Source organism: Narcine bancroftii, chromosome 4, assembly GCF_036971445.1.
Source record: "Narcine bancroftii isolate sNarBan1 chromosome 4, sNarBan1.hap1, whole genome shotgun sequence".
NCBI classification, from domain to species: domain Eukaryota; kingdom Metazoa; phylum Chordata; class Chondrichthyes; order Torpediniformes; family Narcinidae; genus Narcine; species Narcine bancroftii.
The window spans coordinates 98,602,871-98,629,428 of record NC_091472.1 but is presented as its reverse complement, the minus strand read 5'-3'; the positions used below and the strand labels follow the sequence as shown (position 1 = coordinate 98,629,428).

General features: G+C 38.9%; 1 protein-coding gene across 7 annotated transcripts in view; it reads right to left on the bottom strand.

Annotated features, from left to right (window-relative positions):
- The window catches only part of afdna (afadin, adherens junction formation factor a), a 310,032-nt gene that overhangs the window by 62,029 nt on the left and 221,445 nt on the right, over positions 1 to 26,558 (bottom strand). For all 7 annotated transcript variants that reach the window (XM_069932147.1, XM_069932152.1, XM_069932148.1 and 4 more), the window contains 2 exons: positions 10,074 to 10,177; positions 8,003 to 8,089 (listed from right to left, as the gene is read on the bottom strand). In XM_069932147.1, coding sequence (XP_069788248.1) covers positions 8,003 to 8,089; positions 10,074 to 10,177 — 191 coding nt within the window. The remainder of the gene's footprint in view (positions 1 to 8,002; positions 8,090 to 10,073; positions 10,178 to 26,558) is intronic.

Here is a 26,558-nt window from a genome sequence, read left to right as displayed (position 1 = left end):
ATGTGACAGGAAAAATATAGCTTTTTGTAAAAAAAAATCAGCCTTTGCAGGAGATATGTGAATAAATACAAAAGAACCAAATAAAGGAACTAAATGGATTCAATATTAATTTAAGAAATAACAACAAGCAAACGAAGAGCAGAAAGTCACAAAGATGTGATTGTCATATCCTCAATTTCTCAATGGATATTAAAAAGCTGAAGAATGAAATATCAGTATTTCTATGTCTGCAAACAATGCGAGTTTTCAAAATTTGAGGGTGGAGTGATGATAAGAAAGGCAAAGAACAAAAGTATTGAAAGTGTGTCAAAGAACAGGAGGTGGTTTAATTTTTCTGGTGAAAGTCAAAGCAGTAGTTCAAACTCAGCTGGAAATTTACAACCATCAGTTAATAATTTCCCAAATCACATGTAAATTGTTCATAGGGTAAAATCAGATCATGTACATTTGAAAACCAGCAAGTGACTGGTTCTGATTCATGGCACTGCCACCACCTTTGGGAAGTAGGGAACAATCTCTGTTTAAACTAGACTAGAATCTGTGAAGATAATAAATCACGGAAATAAAGCTGGAGGGACTTTCAAATTCAATTAGTAATAAAGATTTTAGATAGGAAAATTATAAATTTAAAAAGTTATGCTATGTTACAGGTAAAATTGGAAAAAATTGAAAATATGATGGAAGAAATTTAATTACCAATAGATTGAGAAATAAAACAAATGTAAAATGTTCAAAAAAAACAAGACTCATATTCAGGCAACGATAAATAACAACATTCAGTGATTTGAAAAAGGTGGGACAACCATGAGCAACAGTTAGAGGAAGAAGAAACATACCATCTGGTGAATATTGGAGCAAAGCCTGCAGGATTAAAAAGTAAACCTGACGAATCAGAATGAACTGCATTAATCCCAACCTCACCCAACTGCCCGCTCTGGATCTTTTTTTTTCAATTGCCACCAAGAAATTGACCATCTCAACTCTCTTGTACTAATATTCCTCCGAATGCTCTGCTCCCCACTCTCTCCACAACAATCCTAACCTCACCATCAAGGACAAGAGTGGTGCACTGACCTCTACCTTGCTGAGGCCAGATGACAGCTCTCAATAACATCTCTTCCTACTTAGCCCGTCCACAGCACATCAAGCCATCGTTTCCAACACCACCTCCAACCTCATAACCTTTGTCTACCATCCCCGCATTTCTACCTTTTACCCAAGATGTATAAACCCAACCATCACCATGTCCTCACCTACCACCCCACCAGCTCCGCATCCAACACATTATCCTATGGAATTTCTGGCACTTACATGATCTCACTACCAGACATATCATCTCATCCTCTCTCGTCCTTCCATAGGGACTGCTCCCTCTGTGACTCCCTCATGCACTCATCCATTCCCACCAATTTTCACTCTTCCCTCCCATGCCACCTTCCCCTATGGTTACAGAAGGTGCCATACTTATACTCAAATCTTCTCCCTCACCACAGTCTGGGGCCCCAAACAGGTCTTTTAATTGAAGCAACACTTCATTTGTGTATCTGCAGGATTGATTTACTGCATCCAGTGCTCCCTTTGTGATCCTCTCTATATTGGAAACTGGGGCCGACTGGGAGATCACTTTGCTGAGCACCTTCACTCTGTCCACACCAGTGACAACAACCTCCTAGTGGCTAACAATTTTCAGTTCTGCGTCACATTCCTTTACTCGCATGTCTGTCCATGGCCTCATGTACCATTCCACTAAGACCACCTGTAAATCAGAGGAACAACACTTGATTTTCTGTCTGGGCACTCTCCAGCCAGATGGCGTTAACATTGATTTTTCTGGTTTCTGCTAACCTGCTCTCCTTTCTTCAACACCCCCGCCCTCTTCCCCCTGTCAGATCTCCACCCATCTCTATTTACCTAGCCACCCCTCCTCCCTTTACTGGCTACTCTGCCCTCCCACCCTTCTACACCTATTATCTCCTGCCCATTCCACCATGCATCCCCCTTACTCTTTTATTTGTACATACCTTGATGTAGGGCTCAAGCCCAAAAAGTCAATTATGATGTTTTTTAAAATCTTTGCAATATAAAGGACTCTTTGACCTACTGAATTTATTCAGCATTGTGTTTTTGCTTTAATGCTCAGGCTGGTTATAATTTTCTGCATTACAGTCTCTGTGTAACCTGAGACTGAGTCAGGCTTCCGGAAGCACTTCATATACCATTAAAACTGCAGAACTCTTTCAACCATGTCATATGTTCCCTTATTTCACAGGATTCTTTATTACCCCACGACAATTAGCATGGTCAGTAAGATGTGTTGATACTAATTCAGTTCCCACTGGGAAAGGTCAAATGTACAACCCCCCAATGAAAAATTAATTGGCACAACCGAAAGATGCAAGTAAAACTGGAAGACCAAGCGTGCGAGTGAACAAGCACAGTGAGTATTTTGGTTATTCACCAGTACAAATTAGCAGATATTGTCTGTATCATTTTGCATTGATTAAAGATCTGCTTGTAGAACCTAGAGATGGACCCAAGTAGTTGGGTAGATCATACAGTGGTTTCCAGAGTGAAATTAGATTGAGGACTGAGAGGATCACTGACAGAGACATAATTGAGAAGATGCAGAAAGATGGGTGGAATCCTATGGATTGTCCCAGAAACTAGAGACAGTGATAGGACAGACAAAAGAATAACAAAATCGTAAAGGCAGGAATAATTTTGGTGCATCAATTATGCCATTTACAACATAAAATAGTTTAATTGCAGAGTCTGAGAAACAAGGCACTGAAAACCATCTAATGCAAACTTAATTGGCTAGTTAAATAGGAGGAGCTGAACAGTCTCCTATTATTTGGTGGAAGCAGGTGACACTGCTCTTCCACTAAGGGAACAAGGGAAGCATACAGAGTCAAATAAGACAGAATTTAAAGTCAAGACTAAGATCAGCAAAAACAAATCATGGAGAATAAATAGGTTAAAAATACGAAAGTTTAAAATCGGCACACCTCGCTGTTAGTTCACCAGTCATGCAAGACGTAATCGCAAGCAACTGGCAAATTCACTGATCTGACATCTACCAGAATCAGAATCGGGATTTATTGTTATGAACAAGTCATGAAATTCAGAGTTTTGTAACAGCATCATAGTGCAAACATTCATATTATAACCATCTTACCACAGGTCGATAAAAAAACCAACAATAATAGTGCACGAAAAGTAAGGCAGTGTCTTTGATTCATCGATTATTCAGGAATCTGTTGGCAGTAGGGAAGAAGCTGTCCTTGTGCCATTGAGTGCTCATCTTTAGGTTCCAGTACCTTTTCCCTGATGGTAGCAGAGTAAAGAGGGCATGGCCTGGGTGGTGGGGGGGGCTTTGAAGATAGAGGTTGCTTTTTTAAGACACTACCTCATGTAGATGTCCTCAAAGGAGTGAAGTCTGGTGTCTATGATGTCGCAGGCCAAGTTAACAACTCTCTGGAGTTTATTCTTGTCCTGCAAGTTGGCACCTCCATACCAGGCAGTGATGCAACTAGCCAGAATGCTCTCCACGGTATACCTGTAGAAGTTTACGAGAGTCTTCGGTGACATACTGAACTGCCTCAGACAACTCACAGAGTATAGCTGCTGGCAAGCCTTTGTGATTGCATCAATATGGATACTCCAGGACAGATCCCCTGAGATACTGAATACCATATGCCTGAGAAGTGTCTCAAACATTAGAAGAGCTAGGTAGGATGTGACATTGTTGCCTAGAGATGGGTACAGGAGAGCCACATCAGCATTTAGAGGAGAGTTGGGGAAACTGGAGAAAGACCATTGGAGAACCCTGATGAAATATACTTTGTTGGTGGTTCAGAGAGATGCATTTTAAGGGATCTATGTACAGGGCAAAGCTGTGGTAAACAGCTAGTTAGAAACAGTGGCACGAGAGAATACCGAGAAATCTATCTGCTGAAATGTTAATATTGATAAAGGCCCTAATGTTGGTAAAGGGAAAAAGCGTGACAACATGAGAACCAGTCTGCATTCAGAAAAAGGAAAGTAGCCTCTCATCAGATCAGCCATGATGGGCTTGATGGGCCGGATGACCTACTCTTGCTTTTACTTCTTGTGTTCCTCATCTCTGTTTTAAATCTACTTGCCTGAATCTTGAGGCTAATTCCCCTAGTTCCAGTCTCACCTACTAATGGAAACAACTTTCCAACAGATCACAAGACAACCTTGCAAATAAAGGACAATGATGCCTCCTTTCCGGACAGACTGAACATGTTCTATGCACAGTTTGATGAGAAGAACAGGATAATGCCAAAGAAAGCTCCATGTATCCCTGATGGAACTGGCCCTCCCCCCGCATAGCAGGAGATGAGATGAGGAGAACCCCGTCCAAGGTGAACCCACACAAGGCAGCGGGACCAGATCTGGCTAGGTACTGAAGGACTGTGCAGACCAGTGTGCAGAGATGTGCAGGACATCACCAACACCTCACTGCAGCAGTTCATCGTTCCCACAGGGTTCAAGACAGCCAGCATCATCCAAGTACCCAAGAAGGCGACAATAACAGGCATCAATGACTGTGGCCCTGACCTCCACCATTACAAAATGCTATGAACGCCTGGTGATAGAACGTATCACAGTACACCTCCCAGAGACGCTGGATCCATTTCAATTTGCCTATAAAAGAAATCATTCCACAGATGATGCTATAGCCTTGTCGCTTCACTCTGTCCTAGCCCACATGGAGAACGATGCCTTATATGCCAGGATGCTGTTCATTGACTTCAGCTTGGCATTTAATATGATCATTCCCCAGAGGCTAGAGGAGAAGGTGTCCTCACTGAGACTCAACACTTCTCCATTATTGGATCCTGGACTTTCTAATGGAAAGACCACAGTCTGTTGGGGTCGGGGACACTGAGCACCGCCGCACTTCCAGCCTGCTCCTGTTCACTCTACCGACCCACGAATGCATTGTCAGATCCAGCTCCAACAGTGTCATCAATTTTGCAGATGACATAACAGTAGTTGGCCTCTTCAGCAACAATGATGAATCACACTACAGAGAAGAGGTGGAAAATCTTACGATATGGTGTGAGAGTAACAACCAGAGTCTCCATGTGATAAAACGAAGGAGATGATCGTGGACTTCAGGAGGATCAGGAATGACCATCCTCCACTACACCAACAACTCTGGAGAGCATCAAGTCATTGGAGTTCACTTAGATAGTGACCTAATGTAGACACTCAAGATCTCCCCACTTGACAGGAAGGCACAAGAGCGACTGCACTTCCTGAGAAGATTGAAGCAGGCAAGGCTACCGGCCACCACTATATCAATCTTCTATAGAAGCTTTATTGAGAGTGTCCTGGCCAGCTGCATTACAGTATGATACAGTTGCTACAGAGAAATGGATCAGAGGTCAATCCACAGGTCCATAAGAATGGCACAGAGGATCACTGGAGTGGCCCCCCCCCCCCCCCCCCCCACCCACAATCGATCGATGTGATTTACTGGGATCGTTGTTTGAAGAGGGCGTGGAAAATTATTGAGGACCTCTTCCACCTTGCACACAGCATCTTTTCAGCTGCTCCCGGCAGGGAAGAGATATAGGAGTAGCAGAGCCAGCACCATCAGGTTGTGAGGAACAGCTTCTTCCCATGGGCAATGAGAATGCTGAACCACCAAAGGAACTACTCATACAAAACATACGAGACTCTCATTTGCACAAAACTATATTTTTTTATTTTGATAGATATAATACTTGCTCTACATATGTACAGCTTGATTGTATGTTTGTGTGCTATTTCATGTTTTTGCACCAAAGGACCAGAGAATGCTGTTTCATCAGATGATAATAAACTTGACTTGATTTTCCAGTTTCTACCTTAACTGTCCCTTTTATAATATTTCTGAGATGTATCCTCTGCAAAATGTGCTTTTCCAACAATTCAGTCATTAGCAAACTAAGATACACTATACTCGGTCATTATCATTGACAGGTGCGAGCCTAGCACCAAATCCTGCAGTTTTCCATTTACCATTGATTACCAACCAGAGACATGCCCATTTATCCCAACTCTGTCTTCTTTTGATTAACCATTCCTCTATCTATTCTAATACATTACCGCCATCTCTAGGCAATCTTATATTATAGATGACTGTTATGCAGCAACTTATTGAATGGCTTTCCTACTATCCAGTGTTCCATTTACAACTTTTAAAAAAACCAGTAAATTTGTCAAACATGACCTACCCTTCCTGAATCCATGCTGCATCTGCCTGATGGATAAACTTCTATCCCCATTATCTTGCTATTTCTTCTTAATGATAGCTTTAAGCATTTTCCTGACTACAGACATTAAGCATTAACTGGCCTATAGTCAACCACCTTTTGCCTACAACCTTTTTTAAACAGTGGCATGGCATTTTCAGTTTTCCAATCTGCTGGGACCTGCCAAGAATCCAGAGAATTTTGTTAAATTATCACAAATGCCTTCACTATAACTCCTGTCATTTCTTTCAGTAACATGCGATGCATTCCATCAGGATCTAGAGACTGTTTATCTTTAGATTCAGTAGTTTCCACATCACTAATTTAGAGATATAGATTTTATGGAGGACCTCACCTCCTTAAAACCACTCTTTGGCTTGTCTTCCACTGTGAAGACAGACGCAAAATAGATTTCAAGGCCCCGACCATTTCAGCATTACCAAATATTAATTTCCCCCTAACTTTCCATCTCATAGATTATAAAATTAAACTTACACAAAATATAAAAACTAAGTTTCTATCTTGCTTAGTGGTTCTTGGCTGCTTTTTCCCAATCTTCCACTTTCCAACCACTTTGTACGCATGAGCTTTTAATTTGATGTCTTCCTTTACTTCCTGTTTTAACTAGAATACACTTTGTTGAGTACTAAAAATTTGAAAGTCTTCCACTTTTTCTTAACCCTCAGAAATATTGTGCTCCACAGCATTTTTCAGGTGGAATTCTTCTCTTTTTCAATCAGTTAACATGCAAACTGAATGACAAGGAGGTAAAAAAATGGCTGATGCAGTGTATTTCATATTTGCAATGCTTACATTTTCACACAACTGTACAAAGTAAATGAATATTAAACTCAACTTTTCATTTACATGAGTAACAGAGAACCTCACCCAGCAGACAAGTAGCAAATGCATTAAAAATTAGTGGCTACATCTTCAAGTTTCAATAAGTGATCACAGCGTAATATACTTGCTGTGGTATTTCATGAGTTTATATTTTGAACTATAACTTTTAAAAAGCTATTTCTTGAGTTGAGTACATGAACAATAGAATTAAGACCAATATCAGAATTGAAATACTACTAAAATAGTCTGCACACTGCACTGCTGCATTAACTTGTCAGATGGTTTGTTACTTTAGAAAGTAGATTAAGTGGCAAATAACTAAAGATCATTAGGCTACCACAAGAACTTACAGCAATTTGATGAGCAAAATACTGATTTCTTGACTGGGTATCATACAAGATAACGACAGCCATGAAAGAAAATTGCAAGCAACTAAATAACACAAGTACGAATTTTTGTCACCCCATTTCTGTCTTATTGGATTGGAGACAATGGCGTGGGTGTAGAATACAATGGGAATAGACAAATACCTTATTAACTTGCATTATTACTTTGGGATGCACCCCATAAATTGTATTGGTGATGAGTACACTTCTTTAGATCAGCCATTCTCAACCTTTTTGTGCAATGCCCTTAGGACTCTGCTCAAAGTTTATGGGCCCCCTTCCCTGTGAAGCTGTCAAATTTAGTTGGTTTCTTCCGTACTTCTCTCCCATGGATTACATAAAAAATATTTTATTATTTCAGTTAGTAGTTCCTACTAAATGTGCTGTGGTCCCTGTGGAGAATGACTGCTCTAGATAATAGAGTCAAGACTGCTCAAGAGTTCTTCATTCACGTTCATAGTAGCATCATCCTTAGATGATTTTAAACAAATTATCTCTTACCTTAGCAGCAACAATACTTAGTCCCATTCCATTTTGCTTTTTTAGTGTGACTGTAATTATTTCTGGTTCTTTGCGATTAGGCTCAGCCTGAAAAAAAGAAACCGAATAAAGAAAATTTAAAATATAATTTACACCTCATGTATCAAAAGGGGATTTATCAACTTGTTTTAAAATCAATCTTAACTGCTGAATTAAGCTCAACTATATCAACAAATGATTGAAGTGTGAAAATAATATTTCTTAATTAGTAGCCAACTATACACTTTAACCTTCAATGCAAATTGCAAATTCACAACTAAATTGTGAGCTTGTATCTTTTTATCCAGAACCTCAATGCAAAATAAGATCTTGCTTAGAATTTTAGCCATAGAATTTATGCTGTTTTTAAAATAGGCAATAAATGTAGATACAAACAGGACTCAGTCTTTATTTTGCAGTATTTGATAATTTCTTGTCAGTTTATGGGAGTGGCCTAAATTGGTCAAGTACCTTGTATTCATATATTGCTCAATGAATCCATAGATGTACCAGGAGAAACACATTAGATTCAAAGAAACTTAGTTGAATTAAAAATGGTGACATGGTTAGTGGTTAGTGCAACACTGTATAACATTAGCAACCTGGATTTGAATGGATGTTTGTAAGTTCTCCCCATGCTTGTGTGTTTCCTACCATCCTCCAAAACAAAAACATATAGTGAGTTTGTAGGTTTATTGGTGTATTTTGATGGCATGGGCTTGTGGGCCAGGAAAGCCTGTAACTGTGCTGTATCTCTAAATTTAAAAAAAAATTCAATAGTAATGAGTCAAATCAAGTAATGTTCAAATTAAGGAAATCAAATATAATTCAGTGAAAAATAAATTTTATATATATATATATATAAAATGCACACAGTGGCTCCATTTTCTACAGCTCAGTTAGGTGCAACTTAAATCCATGCTAGATCACTGAGTACAGATATTCATGAAGTAACAGCTAAGCAAACTAATTGAAAATAAGGTTAAATGATTATATTAAAAAGTTCAAAGGTTTACTGAACATATTTGTACAATTACAGATCCAACCATTAGTCTGCCTCAAAGGAAATATGACCAACATTTTAAATCTGCTCATAATAAAATGCAAGATAAAACATTAAAATACTTGAATAGTGGCAAACATATGAAAATGTTTTCAATTAGAATTAAGATAATATGAATAACAAATTGAAGTTTTGTCATATCATATAAATATTTTATTTTTTAAGCCTGAGGTGATATGGTTTTAAGTTTACAGTAAATATTTAAAAATATCTCAAATGCACATTGCAAAACATGGTGGGGGTGGGGGTGGGGGGGGAGAGAATGGAAAGTGATGAAATGGAATGAATCGGGCATGGCACAAAAACATTCTTATTGGAAATGAGGAGTTCTTTAGAGGATTTTAACTCTCCAAGCTGCAGACTTTTAGTGTTCAGATTTATTGTGTTTAATGATTCAAGATGTGAGGAAAATTACACTTGTAAGGTTTTGATTTCTCTGCATGCTACACATTAACAGCTTTAATTGTAGTTTACTGTATTTTGTTTTTATCAAATAGCTCACATTAATGCACATATATTATGTCTTGGCAGTTTCCAGACAGACTGCATCACTATTTACCACCAATTTTCATTAACCATCTCTCTCAGTCTCTCTCACTTTCCCTCCCCTCAGGCTCATTTCCTCCAGCTCCCCACCCTTTCCTTCTCCTATCAGAGAACTACCCTTTTTAGCTCTCTCCCTCCTCCCTATCACTTCTCTGTCTTTTCTATCCTTCCATCTGTATCCACCTATACCCCTTACCTATTAGCCTATGCTCCTCTCCCTTCTCTTCCTCCCACTTTACATGATTGAGGGCTCAGGCCCAAAACGTTGATTGCCTTTCTTCCTATGGATGCTGCGGACTTGCTGATTTTCTCCAGCACTTTTGCCTAGAACATTCTGAGGTACACTTCCACTCCATACAATTTTGTAACAAAAATGAAACTTCACACATATTAAAAGCTTGCCCAATCCTTTAAAATATATTGCAGCAATCACAAATCACTTACCAACTCAGTGGTATCGGATGGAAAATGACTTTCAAAGTCAGCACTCTCAAAATAAATTGTCCAAGTGCCAGGTGATCGTGAATGAGATGTTAGCCGACAAAATCCTGAAGGAAAGATCATATAACAGTGCAATTTAAATAAACTTTAACTGAATTATATATGTGAACAGTTATTAAGAGGCAGCAATTTTTGGATGAGGAAGGAGATAAAAGAATGAAATTCCCAGTCCACTGCTCAGATTTTAGAAAAAACTAATTGTGGGTTATTTAATTGAAAACCACATTTAATAGCTTAATAAAAAATATTTTTGCATAAATATTTCCACTTAAAATCTTGTAACTATTCAATTACAGCTAAAATAAAGGGCAAAGGCTTTGACAAAGAGGGCTAAGCAGAAGTTCAGAATAGGATAAGCAAGATCTTTTATTTTGAGGGGTTACTGCAGATGGGAAAAAATTATGATCCTTCTGCAGGATGCGGAATATCAGGGGGTATCCAGCTGCAGTTTCTTACTAAAAGTGTTAAAGAACAGAAGCCAGAGTTGGAATCTGGTCATCCGCAAGGCTGAGAGGGTATGTGATTATAACCAAAGTACAGGCTGCAAGTAGTTGGATGACCATTAGGAAAAATAAGCAGAGTGCAGAACTTTATCTGTGCCCATTTCGCTCATTAAAAAAAATTAGATATACTGCTTTGGATACTACTATGGGGGGGGGGGGGGGGGGGAATAACCTATTGGAAGCCAGCGGCAACAGCAGTAGAAACCAGGTCATTGACACTAAGGTTCAGCAAGGAAGGGCGGGGTCATGTGGAATGATAATGGTAAAAAACTCTATACCTATGGGAACAGGTAGGTGTTCCTGTGGTTGAGGGTGAGACTCCAGATGGTCTTGCCTCAGTGCCAAGGTCAAAGATGTCTGAGTGGGAACAGTACATTCCAAGGAGAGGGTGAGCAGCTATAGGTTGTAGTCCATACAGGTACCAATAACAAATGAAGGTAGATTTGGTCCTGAAGGATGATTTCAGGGAGCTGTTAAAAGACAGGACTTCCAGGATTACTACTTATGTCCCATGTTTGTAAAGGATGAAAAAAGATAGTGCAGTTCAATATGTAGCTCAGGAGCTGGTGCAGCCTTAAGGCTCATTTTGCAGAGCATCTACACTACTCCCAAATGTCCTTGGGAGTTACATGCCATTTCAACTCCCCTTCCCATTCATACACTGCCCAGTTTGTCTGGGGACTTCTCCTCTGTAAGCGTGAGGCCCAACAAACTAGATCAGTGGTTCTCAATCTTTTTTGCCCTAGGCCCCACTTTAATTTTTCCAAAAAACGTACGCCCCACCATTAGAGGAAAAAAGTTATTCAAAAGAAGTTTCAATTAAATAATTTACTGCAAGTGCATTTCAATGCAATTAAGGTTGGGAATACACTGGAACACATATTTCATATTCAACTATTACTTCAATATGTCACCCATTTCAAACACACATTCAACAATAGTCGTCATTTTATCACAGAATACATTATTTACTTATTATCAAGTACGTGACTTGCTAATGAAGTGTTTTGGACGAGAATTAATATTTACGGATAAGGGAAAGAAAGGGTTTGTTTCAGAAATGTATTTGTGTTACAAGCAAATATGAAAAAGGTAGATGTCTTTAGAATAAGGGATAAATGGGAGCAAGAGTTATCTATTCCTATTTCTGAGCAAGAATGGACTGATTTGTGTTCGGATAGTGTAACAAAATTAATTAATGTACGTTAAAGTTAAGTTAATTATAAGTTTTTACATCAGTTATATTTAACTCCTGAAAAATTAAAGAGATATGGCTTTAGTGAATCTGATTTGTGCTTTAGATGCGGGAATCAGACAGGTATTTTTGTGCATTCGGTGTGGGAATGTATAAAGGTTAAACCCTTTTGGGAGAAAGTTATTAAATTTTTGCGAGATTTGTTTCAAACAAAATTATATGTGGATCCAAGGATGTGTTTATTGGGTTATATGAATCCAATTAGAGTACGTTTGGAAAAACCCCAATTTGCATTTACTCGATTGGAAAATGTATAGCTGTAACCTGGAAAAATGATGTTGAGCTAAGCATACAAAGATGGCACTAAAAAATTCAATCATGTTTGCATTTAGAAAAGATAACATCTAATTTGCAGAATAATTACCCTTTTGTTAAAATGTGGACTTTGTATTTGGAATGTATAGACTTAGATGCAAAGTAGATGCTTTATTTGTTTTTTAAGATGTAGATTGACACATCGCAACTCAACCTATTTTGATTTTGTATAAACATTTATTTTAGATATAAGCTCGAAGGAGGGTGTTTGTAGGGGTGGGAAGGTTGGGAGGTTAGTGGGAGGGGGGTTACAGGGGGTAGATTTAGTTTTATTTTGTGTTTGAACTTTGTAAAACTTTAAATACATTTTTCAACAATTGTCGTCACTTCAGTGGGAACTTTGCTCCTAATGTTGGCTGCAGATTTTTTTTTGATTCAAGGGACTGGTTTTGTTAGTTTCAACCTTAAATCTCCACTTTTTATGATTTTCAGTCGGTTTCTCTTAGTTTGTAGCAAATCACTAACAGCACTGAAGCCACATTCTACTAAATAAGATGTTGGAAAAATGCATCAATAGTTCCTTTGCTAAAGTAGTCGAGTTTGGGTATTTTTTTTTATATATATAGTTAGACAGCCCACATCATGGTTCCTTTCACTTTGAACAGAGTTTTCACAGATTCATCATGTTGCAACACAGATAATTCCTATTGGTATTGCACTGTAACTTCAGATAAGTCCCAGTAGCAATAGCTGAATTAACCAAGAGGGAAAATCCATTACCTTTAAATTACAAAATCTATCAAAGAAAACCAACATTTTCAAATGGTCAACGATGATGTTTGTAGCAGCATTAGAATTGACTGAAATTTTTTTTTGTAACTTTTTATTTATCGCACTATGAACCATATCAACAACAATATGTACAAATGTTCTTCATTAAATATAGAGACTTTTTTCTCTCTCCCTACCCTCCCTTCCCACCCCACTCTAAAACCAATAAATATTAAACATACAAAAAACAAGAAAACAACATCCACACAAAAAAAACCAAAGAAGTCGTGTCGTCTACTTTTACATATTTAAGTCTAATCACGTTTATCTTCTTATCATTTTAGGAGATGGAGGTCCGAAGTTGGCATTTCCTGTTATATTTCAAAAATGGTTCCCAAATTTGTTAGAACAATGTATATTTGTCTTTTAAATTATACTTAAATTTTTTCAAATGGAATACACATTCATTTCCAGAAACAATTGTTGTATTTTTAGGTTCTCTTCCATTTTCCAGGTTGTCATTATGCATTTTTTTGCTACTGCTAGGGCTATCATAATAAATCTTTTTTGGGCTCTATCTAATTTGAGACCTAGTTCTTTGCCTCTTATATTATTTAAAAGAAAAATTTCTGTTTTTTTGGTATGTTATTCTTTGTAATTTTCCTTAATATCTGACTTAATTCTTCCCAGAAAGTATTCACTTTTGTACATGCCCAAATTGTGTGCATTGTTGTTCCAATTTCTTGTTTACAGTGAAAGCATCTGTCTGACATTGTTGGGTCCCACTCTTAATTTCTGAGGGGTGAAAATATAGTCTGTGTAACCAATTATATTGTATCATGCATAGTATTGTATTTATTGTATTCTTCATAGTTCCTGGACAGCTCTTCCCATGTTTCATTCTTTATCTTTATGTTTAAATCTTTTTCCCAGCTTTGCTTACTTTGTTTCTTCCTCTTCTTTCTTTTCTTTGGCTTGGCTTCGCGGACGAAGATTTATGGAGGGGGTAAAAAGTCCACGTCAGCTGCAGGCTCGTTTGTGGCTGACCAGTCCGATGCGGGACAGGCAGACACGATTGCAGCGGTTGCAAGGGAAAATTGGTTGGTTGGGGTTGGGTGTTGGGTTTTTCCTCCTTTGCCTTTTGTCAGTGAGGTGGGCTCTGCGGTCTTCTTCAAAGGAGGCTGCTGCCCGCCAAACTGTGAGGCGCCAAGATGCACGGTTTGAGGCGTTATCAGCCCACTGGCGGTGGTCAATGTGGCAGGCACCAAGAGATTTCTTTAGGCAGTCCTTGTACCTTTTCTTTGGTGCACCTCTGTCACGGTGGCCAGTGGAGAGCTCGCCATATAATACGATCTTGGGAAGGCGATGGTCCTCCATTCTGGAGACGTGACCCATCCAGCGCAGCTGGATCTTCAGCAGCGTGGACTCGATGCTGTCGACCTCTGCCATCTCGAGTACCTCGACGTTAGGGGTGTGAGCGCTCCAATGGATGTTGAGGATGGAGCGGAGACAACGCTGGTGGAAGCGTTCTAGGAGCCGTAGGTGGTGCCGGTAGAGGACCCATGATTCGGAGCCGAACAGGAGTGTGGGTATGACAACGGCTCTGTATACGCTTATCTTTGTGAGGTTTTTCAGTTGGTTGTTTTTCCAGACTCTTTTGTGTAGTCTTCCAAAGGCGCTATTTGCCTTGGCGAGTCTGTTGTCTATCTCATTGTCGATCCTTGCATCTGATGAAATGGTGCAGCCGAGATAGGTAAACTGGTTGACCGTTTTGAGTTTTGTGTGCAATTTAATCTACATGCTTGTTATAATTTTTTAAAATTATCATTGTATCTGTAATTATATATTCATAGCTGCTTCCTTCTGGTAGTCTCAAACTGCTTCCCAATTTGTCCTTTGAATAAGATTTCAACTGATGATATGCAAACATTGTACCATGTGTTATTCCGTATTTGTCTTTCAATTGTTCAAATGTTAATAAATTATTTCCCAAAAAGCAATTTTCTATTCTCTTGATTCCTTTTCTCTCCCATTCTCTAAAAAAAATAAGTTATCTATTGTAAAAGGGATTAGTGGGTTTTGTGTCAATAGCATTTTTGGTATTTGATAACATTTTTCATTCCACGTGTATCCTCTTCCATATTTTAAGTATGTGATGCAGTACTGGTGAATTATTGTATTGCATCAGCTTTTCATCCCATTTATAAAGTGTATGCTCTGGTACCTTTTCTCCTATTTTATCTAGTTCTATCCTAGCCCAATCCAGTTTTTCTCTCATCTGATAGAAATCTGATAAATTCCTTAGTTGTGAGGTTCTGTAATAGTTTTTGAAGTTTGGTCATTGTAACCCTCCTTGCTTGTATCTCTCTGTTAATTTGTCCAGCGCTACTCTCGATTTTTTCCCCCTTCCATTAGAACTTCCTTATTATTCTCCATAGTCCTACAAAGAATTTCTCTGTCAAGGGAATTGGTAACGTTTGAAATAAGTATTGTATCTATGGGAATACATTCATTTTAATGCAGTTCACCCTCCCTATCAATATTAGTGGTAATTCTTTCCAAATCTTCCTGTATTTTCCTTATTAATGACTGTTAATTTAGTTTGTACAAATGATTTAGGTTATTGTATATTCTGACACCAAGGTATCATATCGCTTGTGATTGCCATTTAAATGGAGATTATTTTTTGAGTTCTGTATAATCCATATTACTCATTGGCATCACTTCACTTTTATTTGTGTTAACCTTGTACCCAGATATTTCGCCATATCCTTCAATTTCTTGTATAGCCCTTTTATTGATCTCTCTGGTTCTGTTAAATATACTATGATGTCGTCTGCGAATAGGCTAATTTTATATTCTTTTGCTCGCCACTAGGCAGGTGAACCAGCCCCGTTTGTAAGTCACGCGGTGGGGCAGCCGGCCAAAATGGCGCCGTCGGGGGTTTTCCCTTCCTCCCAGCACAGGGGTCAGAAGCCTGCGCTGGGGGTCCACGTGCCCTCCAGCGCAGTTCTCAGCCAGGTCCGGGCTGGGAGTATAAGTACAGCCCAGCAGCCTGCAATAAACGAGTCTGCTCACTGAGCTCAACCTGTCTGGTTGTGTGTGTTCTTTCAGGAGCGGTGTAGCTGCCGCTACACTTTCTCTTTTATCGTTATCCCTTTTATTCTATTTTCCTTTCTTATCAGCTCCGCCAATGATTCTATTGCCAAGGCGAACAATGAGGGGGACAATGGGCATCCCTGCCTAGTTGATCTGCTCAATTTAAAATGGTTTGATACATATCCATTTACCACTACTTTTGCCAAAGACCCTGATACAATTAATATATTTTTCCGGGTGTTTAAATTTCTGCGACACTTTGAACAAGTAGTTTCACTCTACCCTGTCAAAGGCTTTTTCTGCGTCTAACGTAACCGCCACCGTTGGCCTTTTATTCCTTTGTGCTGCATGATTTAAATTAATAAATTTACAAATATTGTCTGCTGCTCATCTTTTCTTGACAAATACAATTTGGTCCTGCTTTACTAATTTTGGTACACAGTCAACCTGTTTGCTAATATCTTATAATCTGCATTTAGTAAGGATATTGGTCTATATGACACTGGTGTTAATGGGTCCTTCCCCATTTTTGATATTACTGTAATTATTGCTGTCTTACATGATTCTGGTAAATTTTGAGTTTCTTCCACCTGTTTCATTACTTCCACAAGGGGTGGGATTAATAAATCTTTAAATGCTTTATAAAATTCCATTGGAAATCCATCCTCACCTGGTGTTTTATTGTTTGGTAGTTCTCTTAATATATACTGAGTTATGTCAGTTTGTTTTACTCCTCTACTTGCAGTTGTGGTAATTCGATTTTAGTTAAAAACTCATCTATTTTATCATTTTTTTCCTCTATTCTTGGTTTGATACAGTTGCTTGTAAAATTCCTTAAAATTTTCATTGATCTCTATTGGGTTGTATGTGATCTGCTTATCACTTTTCCTTAGCTTGCTCGGTTTTAAGTTGCCAGGCCAATATTTTATGATTTTTTTTCTCCCAATTCGTAATATCTTTGTTTTGTTTTCATTATGTTCTTCTCCACCTTATACGTATGAAATATTTTATACTTTAATTTTTACTCTGCCAATTTTTTTCTTTTTCTCTATATTGTCTTTTTTCACTAATTCCTTTTCTGTAATTGCTATCTCCCTTTCCAACTGCTCTACTTCCCTGTTATATTCTTTTTTAATCTTGGTCACATAGCTTATCGTCTGTCCTCTAATGAAGGCCTTCATTGCATCCCATAAGATGAACTTATCTTTTACAGACTCTGTTTATCTCAAAATATGTTTTGATTTGGCATTTCAATATATTCCCTAAAATCCTGTCTTTTGAACAGCATGGGGTTTAACCTCCATCTATATGTTCTTGGTGGGATATCCTCTAGTTCTACTGTTAATAGCAGGAGTGAATGATCAGAAAGTAGTCTAGCTTTGTACTCAGTTTTTCTGACTCTCCCTTGGATCTGGGCCGACAACAAGAACATGTCTATCCTTGAGTATATCTTGTGCCTACTCGAGTAATATGAATATTCCCTCTCTTTTGGGTGTTGCTTCCTCCATATATCAATTAATTTCATTTCTTGCATTGATTTAAGTGTGAATTTGGCTACTTATTCTTTTTGTTTATTATCTTTCCGGTTTTATCCAACACTGGGTCCAAGTTAAAGTTAAAATCCATCCCCTCAACATCAGAATGTTTCCCTGCATATCTGCTATCTTCAGGAAAGTTTCTTGTATAAACTCTTGATCTTCTTCATTAGGCACATAAATATTAAGCAAATTCCAAAATTCTGAGTATATCTGGCACTTTATCATTACATACCTGGCCAGCTGGGTCTGCTATTTCTTCCTTTATCTTGATTGGTACGTTTTTATTGACTAGTATAGCTATGCCTCTAGCTTTTGAACTGTATGATGATGCCACTACATGACCTACCCAGTCTCTCTTCAATTTGCTATGTTCTGCCTCGGTTAGATGTGCTTCCTGTACAAATGCTATATCTATTCTGTCCTTTTTGAGTAGTGTTAGTAGTCTCTTCCTTTTAATTTGGTTGTGTATTCCATTAATGTTTATGGTCATATAATTCAATGTAGCCATCTTATACCTTTGTTTTCACTTCTTTCTCGCCTCCCCATCTCCTTTCTTCCATTAATATTCTTTAAGTTTTCCTTGCTTTTTTTCAGTGCATGACAAAGTACCCCTAAAATCCCCACAATAAATAACACAAAATATACTTAAAAAAAAAACATTAACCCCCCCCCGTTTTGGGTTGTCCTTAATCCCTTGCCGGATGACCACAACTCCCCTTTTCATTTGGTTTGCGATAATAATCGCAAGCGTCAACTGATTTCGCAGTGACGGTTCCCCCCCCCTCCCCAGCACCCCCCAGAGAAACACTATTCATTTTCTATACACTTAACAAAGCTCTTTTTTTTCACTCCCTTTCCCTTCTCTTTTTCAACTTTAAACCTCTGTATTTACATTGTCTCTTTTTTTTTTACTACTTATTTTTATACATTTACTTGTCAGTCTTTTTTTTATTATTCCTCCTCATCTCGTTTCCTGGCCGGCAATCATTCTGCGAGTCCTTGGGCTTCCTTTGGATCCGAGAACAGTCTATTCTGTCTGTTCCCCAGGGAAATACCTTAAGTACTGGTGGACGTCACAACACCAAGTTGTACCCTTTCCTCCACTATGTCGTTTTTGCCATATTAAACTCCTTCTGCTTCTTTAAAAGTTCAAAACTAATGTCCGGGTAAAAAAATATTTTTTGTCCCTTAGATTCCAATGCTGTTTATTTTCTTTTACTTTGTTCTTTGCCCGCTTCAATATGTCCTCTCTTGTTGTGTATCTTAAAAGTTTTATTAAAATGGATCTCGGCTTTTGGTGTGGTTATGGCTTCGGTGTGGTTATGGCTTCGGTGTGGTTATGGCTTCGGTGTGGTTATGGCTTCGGTGCCAGTGCTCTGTGTGCTCTTTCTATTCCTCCTTGTAAGTCTGTCGCTCCCAAAACCTTCGGGATCCATCTTTTTATAAATTTCTTCATATCCGTACCTTCTTCCCCTTCTCTCACGCCCACTATTTTAATATTATTGCGTCTACTGTAGTTTTCCAAGATATCAATTTTCTGGGATAACACAACTTGTGTCTCCTTGATTTCTCTGTCTCTTTCTTTCAATTTCCCTCTTAGTTCATTTATTTCCATTTCTACAGCTGTCTTGAATTCTTCCATATTTTCTACTCTTTTTCCTATTTCTGCAAGGCCAGCTCTACACTTTGCCTTTTATCTTCTGCTTTTTCCATTTTCCTTTTAATTGTATTAAAATCAAATGTTAAAAGAGACGTTCATGACCTCATGTGGTCTTCAAAAAAGTCTTTATAGTCTATCTCTTTTATCTTCTTCTTTCCCGTGTAGATCTTGATCTTCTTCCTTTTAGTTTTTTGTGTCTTTTCCCTCTCTTCTTTCCTCACTGTTTCTTCTTCAGCTCTTTCAGGTGAACCACTCTTGTCCCGTTGTCAGGCCTCCTGCCGCAGGGCATCCCGTTGTCGGGCCTCCTGCCACTGGTCACCCCGCTCCTCCTGTTGCTGGGCCATCCTGACTCTGGGCCCCCCTCCTGTGGGCGTTTTCTCTTGTGTGCACACTGAGCATGTGACTCCTCATGCATGCGCAATTGCGCATCTTTGTCAGGCTCTGAGAGCCATTTCTGTAGTCCGCTGCTAGGGAGGTCGCCACTCTGCTGGGCACTTACCAGCTTCGGGGGTCGGACGATCCTCTTCACGGGAGCTCCCTGCTCCCGTGTACTGGTAAGGCTGTCTTCTTTCTTTTCTGGCATTTTTCTCTCTTCTTCTGTATCTGTTAGTTCTGGCTTTCTCTTTCTTTCGGCGCCATCTCTTGGTTCTTCTTGGTTACTTTATCCTCTTTTTCCTTATACTTTTTGTTTGCTGAACTTTGTTTTTTTCCCCCGACTTCTATTCTTTTCTCTGGAGAGGACAGGTTCTTCCCGACCGGCCACTACTCCACCACGTGACTCCTCACTGACTGAAATTTCTTGAAGAACTATTCCTTTGGCATAATTCTATAAGTATCATGAATCCAAATATCTTTGTTTTTGCATCAACGAGTGCCATATTTGCTACTTGGAGTTGTTTGTTCAATGTAATTAGTTTCTCAAAAATGTCCATCAAGTAACTGACATAAGCTTTGCCATGTGTTGTTAGCAAGAGCTTCATTTCAGGTTTGTCCTTCAAAAACTTGCAGAAGAGATCAGACAGTTCCATAAATCTTTTGAAGGAGTTTCCCTTTGATAACCACCTTACTTCAGTGTGAACATTAATCTCATATGTTCTGCATTTTTATCATTGCAAAACTGCTTAAACAGACATTTACATTTGGCATTAGCATCGATGGCATTGATACACTTGATCACAGAATGCAGTATCTGTGTAGAACAGGGGAAACTTTCTTGGCAACTAAATTAATGCACAACTTTCATTAATTTTAAATGGCCTTAGCAGGTGCACCATCTGCAGCACAAAAATATACAAGGTTTCCTTTTGGTATTTCATTTTCATCCAAATAATTTTTGAGCATGCTGTAGGTATCAACTGCAGTATTGGTTGTTTCCAATGATACACAAAATAAAATCTCTCGAGACTCTTCCTGATCAATATATCTCACGTATGGCAATTACGGAGCCTTACTGTCCCATACGGTAGATTCATCCAGTTGTATTGAGAACTTTTGTGATTTCAACTTCTCAATAAGCTGTTTTTCAACATCTTGACCCATGTCGTCTATTCTGTTGCAAACAGTACTATACTCAATGGCATTGCTCAGACATCTGTCATCCTTTTGTAGAACTGTTTTGAGAAACAATGATATTGTGGGTTTAATCAGTTCCTCCCCGGTTGTATGATTCTTCCCATGTTTTGCTATCAGCAGAGAAACTTCATAGAGTACGATTCAGGGCTGTAGTTTGCACAGCGAATAATGAAGCGATATTTGATCTATTTTCAAACTTCTCTTTCAGTGATTTAAAATATTCCAATTTCGAATTGACAAGATTAGGATGTTTTACCTTCAAATGAGCTTCAAGATGACCTGCTTTCATTGATTCATTTGTCTGTTGGCATAATAGGCAAAAAGGTGCACGTTCATCGTGTACAGCAGGTATAAACCCAAATTTCAAGACCTCCACTGAATATTGACGAACCTTTTGCTTGCTTGGTCTACTCATTTTGAATATACAACAGCGCGAGCTCCCTGAAACAGATTAATACAACAGCGCAAGCTCCCTGAAACAGATTAACCAATATTTTATTATGTCTTAGAATTGAAAAGTGTAATAAAAGTAATGATCAAATCAAAAGAAGAATAATGCCCCCCCCACCCCCAACCCAAAATACTGGCGAGGTTTCTGACATTTTTTCTTGCAGAAAGTGCATCAAAACTGTGTGAGCCTTATTCTTTACTTTCTGGGGTCCCTATTTTTTCCCCCAATTTTGGTGTTCCCTCAGGTTGGCACCTGGGGCGGACCCCCTGCCCCCCTATCAATACGCTAGTGCACAAAGATACATATAGATACAGGCCTCACTCACTACTGAACTGAAAAAGGGGTATGGATGACTGTTAAGATAATTTGGAATCCTCGTCACAATGAGATAATTTGGAATGGATGATAATAAGACTGGTCAGAAAAAAATTAATTATAATGTTAACCAAGGATAACAACAGTTAAAATAAGAGAAACAATGGAGAAACATTGGAAGAGAAAAAACACGCTATGAAAATAAAAAGAACCAAGTGATTTTACTTGCCAAGTTACATCTTTCACACCACCATAATAAGTTTATTTTTTCAAACCAACTTTTTAATTATTTCCCAAAATATTCCTATGCCCCACTAAAATATTCTTAAGACCCACACCCCACCTTAAGAATCTATGAACTAGAGGAACACCACCTTCTTTTCCACCTGTGGAGTCAAGAGCCCAATGGCATGAACATAGAATTTTCTAACCAGGTTACGAGTCCATAAAACCATAGAAGACTACAGCACAGAAACAGGCCTTTTTTCTCGTCTATGCCAAAATGCTATTCTGACCTGCGTCTGAACCAGAGCACTTCATACCCTTCCCTCCATGTACCTATCCAATTTTTTTTCACTTAAATATCAAAATTGAATATGCATTCACAATTTCAGCTCGCAGTTTGCTCCACACTCATCATTCTGTGAATGAAATTCCCCTTAACATTTCCTTTCAACCATGTCCTTTAGTTCTTGTCTCATCCAACTTCAGTAGAAAAAGCCCACTTGCATTTATTCCATCTATATACCTCATAATTTTGTATACCTCTATCAAATAGCCCCTTATTCTTCTGCACCTCAGGGAATAAAGTGCCAATCTGTTTAACTTTTCTCTGTGACTCAGTTCCTCAAGTCCTGGCAAGATCCTTGTAAATCTTCTCTGCACTCTTTCAATCTTATTTCTCTCTCTCTACTTTTGTACTATTTCTGCTCTTTCCCCTTTCTTTTTTTTGGCTTTCTTTTCCACCAACTCCCATCCATTCCTATCCCTCCTTCTTCTTTGGTTCCATCCCACCCCAAGTCCCACTGGATTCTTTCGATCTCTTCCCCTTTCCACTACATCTGATCTCAAACCCACCATCTGTTATCAGATTCAATTAGTTGCTGACTTGTCTTCTAATCACCCATTCCATTATATATGTTATGGAGTCCAGAGGACCCCAAAAACCAGCAGCAATAGATATAGACTATAATACAGGGTTATTTAAACAAAAGTAGTTTTTAATTATATTTGAACAAGAAAACAGAATTAAACTTTAACTTATTTAACCTACTTACTTAACCTACCTAACCCACTTAATCCCCCCTCTAATACTAAGCGCAGGTGTGTGTAATGTATATTTAAGATTAGAAAAGTTATTTGGATCACAGTCCAATCTCACGGGTTCTACTGTGCACAGAAGTTAGCATTGACATAGTTCACCAGTCTTTGGTGCTTAACAGGCAAATGGTTACCATTCAGGAGGGTTCTTGCTGGTTTTGAGAGAGAGATTCCTTTTCCAGGATATCTTCAACTGATTCCTTCTCAACCAGTCTTGCTGATGAAACTTGCCCCCTTCAGGGTTCTCCAGATGATCCTTACTTTCAGGGCACCTTTCAGACCATGAGTCTTCTCCTTTGTTCAGACAGCCTTCCAAAGTTTGTCAGCTTGTCCCTCTGGAACTGATTTCTGTGACTCTTTCTCTCTCACTCCCTCCCTCTCTGAGAGCAAAGCTGTTCTGTTCAACTTGCAAAGATCAGATATTCTCCCAGGCAAGCTGCTGCCGTTGCTACTTTCTTGCTTTCTGCTAAAAGTACTCTGCAAAAGTCCTGCAAAAATTGTGTTTTAAAATGTGTGTGTGCAAGCTGCTCTATCAATTCCTCCCAAGCCACTTCAAAATACCCTGTCACATATACAATTCATCTTCCTCGACCTGACCCCACTGGCTCTTTGTGCCTCCTTCATCTGGCATCTGCTGATCCTCTGCCTTTGTTCATTGTACTTCACCTTGACCCGATTCACCAATTCCATACGAGGTCTTTGTCCCACTCTTCCCACCCTGTCCTCTTTCCACTGGCTTTTCTATTATATTTAACCAGTCTCAGTAAAGGGTTTTGGCTCAAAACATCGACCATTCTTTTTCTTCTACTGATGCTGCTTGACCCACTGAATTCCTCTAGCAGATTGTGTTTAGCTTCAGAATTCAGTGCAGCTGATGGGCTGCAGTGTGTTTATTATGGATAGGCTTATGAACAAAGATCCTGGATCAGTACTTGGAATTTAGATGTCTGAACTGTCTCACTGACTTGATGATGAGAGGAACAAAACTGGGTTTATTCCTTTATATGGGATAGAGAGGTAGGTAAATGGGACCTAGATCTTGTATTGGAAAGGAACATGGCTAGAAGATCAGAGCTTCAGTGCAAGAGAATTTTGCGAATAGTGATCACAATTCCTTTTGAGTTTCAAGATAGCTACTAAGCCTTTACCTCATGAGAAAATACTAAATTGGGGGAGGAAAAACTGTAATCTTGATGAAAAGTTCTGGCCCAAGATGTTGACTCTTCACTTTCTCCCACTGATGTCTTTCAACCTGCTAAGTTTCTCCAAGAGAATTTCTCTTTACTCAAGATTCCAGAAACTGCAGACTCGAGTGTACTATAGTCTGACATTATGAGACAGGAGCTAGAGGAAGTTAATTAGGTGGGCAGTTATTATCTGACAAGTCTAAAATGGTCATATAGGAGCTGTTCAAGGACCAGCAGGGTTTCAGTAAAGAGGAAGGTCAGGGATGGCAAGATTAGAGAACATTGGGTAACAATAGGAGCCATGAATCTAGTCTAAAAAAGAAGCATATGTGAAGTGTAGGAAGCCAAAATCAGACTGGGCTCTGGAGGAATACAAAGATTACATGAAAAAGCTTAAGCAAGACATTAAAAAGGCCAAAAGGAGCCATGAAATTATCTTGGGAATCAGGATTAAAGAAAATCCAAGGCATTTTATACTTACATTAAAAACATTAGGATGACTAGAGAAAGGAAAAGACCAATCAAAGGAGGAAACTTTTACTGAGCAGACTGTTGAAGTGAGTACTCACCAAGCAGAATGTTGTGGGGGATAGTGATTGAAAGCACAGAAAAACAGACCATTCAGTTCCTCTAGTCTGTGCCAACCATCATCAGCCTAGTCTCACTGACCTGCTCCCATTCGATAATTCTCAAGGCCTCCCCCATTCATATACCTTTCCAATTTATTCTTTAAACACACAATCAAGCCTGTATTCACCACATCAGATGGCAGTTCATTCCACACTCCCACCAATCTGAGGGAAGAACTTACCCCAAATGTTCCCCCTAAACCTTTACCCCTTCAGTTTAAAACTATAACCTCTCGTAATTATCTCCCTCCAAGTAGATAAAGTCCATTTACATCCACTGCCTATACCTCTCAAAATCTTGTAAATCTCTATCAAATCTCCCCTCATTCTTCTTTGCACCAAGGAATAAAGTATTGACCTGTTTAATCTTTTCCTGAAACTCAACTCTTGAAGACCCAGCAACATCTCTCTGTAAATCTCTCTGCATTCTTTCTAAACGTTATTGATATCCTCATGTAGTTAGGCACCTAAAACTGCACACAATATTCCAAATTTAGCCTCACCAATGTCTTAAACAACTTCAACATAACATTCCAACTCTATACTCAATACATTGATTTATAAATATCAAGATACCAAAAGCTTTCTTTACAACCCTGTCCACATGCAAAGCCACCTTTGGGGAATAATGTATTCATATTCCCAGATCTCTCTGCTCCTCCACATTCCTCAGTGCCCTATCATTTACTATACATCTACTACCTTGGTTTGTCCTTCCAAAATGCATCACCTCATACTTGTATGTATTAAACTCCATCTGCCACTTCCTGGCCCATTCTCCTAGTTGGCTCAGATCCTTCTGCAAGCTTTGAAATCTTCCTCCATGTCCACAATGTCTCCCATCTTTGTGTCATCAGCAAACTTGCTGATCTAAATCACAACATTATCATCCAGATTATTGATATATACAACAAACAACGATGGTCCCAACATGGAACCCTGAGGCACACCACTAGCCACAGGCCCCCAATCTGAGAAGCAACCATCCACTACTGTTTTCTCCTACACAGCCAATTTCAAATTCAGTTTACAACCTCTCTTTGAATACCTCATGTCAATACCTTCTGAACTAACCTCCCACGTGGGACTTTGTCAAAGGCTTTACTAAAATCCATGTAGACAACATCCACAGCCTTTCCTTCATCTACCTTCTAGGCAACCTCGACCTACCACATACAAACCAATGCTGACTATCCTTAATCAGTCCATGATTATCCAAATACCTATATATCCTGTCTCTCAGAACTCCTTCCAATAATTTACCTACTACTGACATTTGGCTCTCTGCTATAATTACCTAGTTTATTTTTGGAGCCCTTTTTAAACAACGGGACAACAAGAGTCAACTTCCAATCCTTGGCTAAGGATGTGTGGAGATTACACATGTGTTAGGGCATTTTGCAATCAGAAAAGAGGTGCCAGGTCTTTTGATAGGCACCGAGGCGGATAAACCCCATGGTTTGATAGGATACACTGAATTTCGTTGGTAAAGGCAAGTGAAGAAATTGCTGGGACCTTGACAAAGATCAGAAAAGAGATGCTAATTCTTTTGAGAAATACAAAGATGGATAAATCCCTATGGTCTGAGAGGATACATTGTAGTTCATTGGTAAAGGCAAATGAAGACATTGCTGGGCCTTGACAAAGATCTTTGTATTTTTTGTATCCTCACTAGCAAAATACAAGATCCCAGAGCACTGAAAAGTAGTGAATATTGTACCTTTGTTCAAGAAGGGAAATATAAATAGTCCATAAAAGTATACGCTGATAACTATCAGATCAGAAGTCAGGAAACCATTGGAGAGGATTTATACACATTTTGGAAAGTTATGGTCAAATTAGGTACTTTCAGCATAGCTATGCGTGGGGCCGG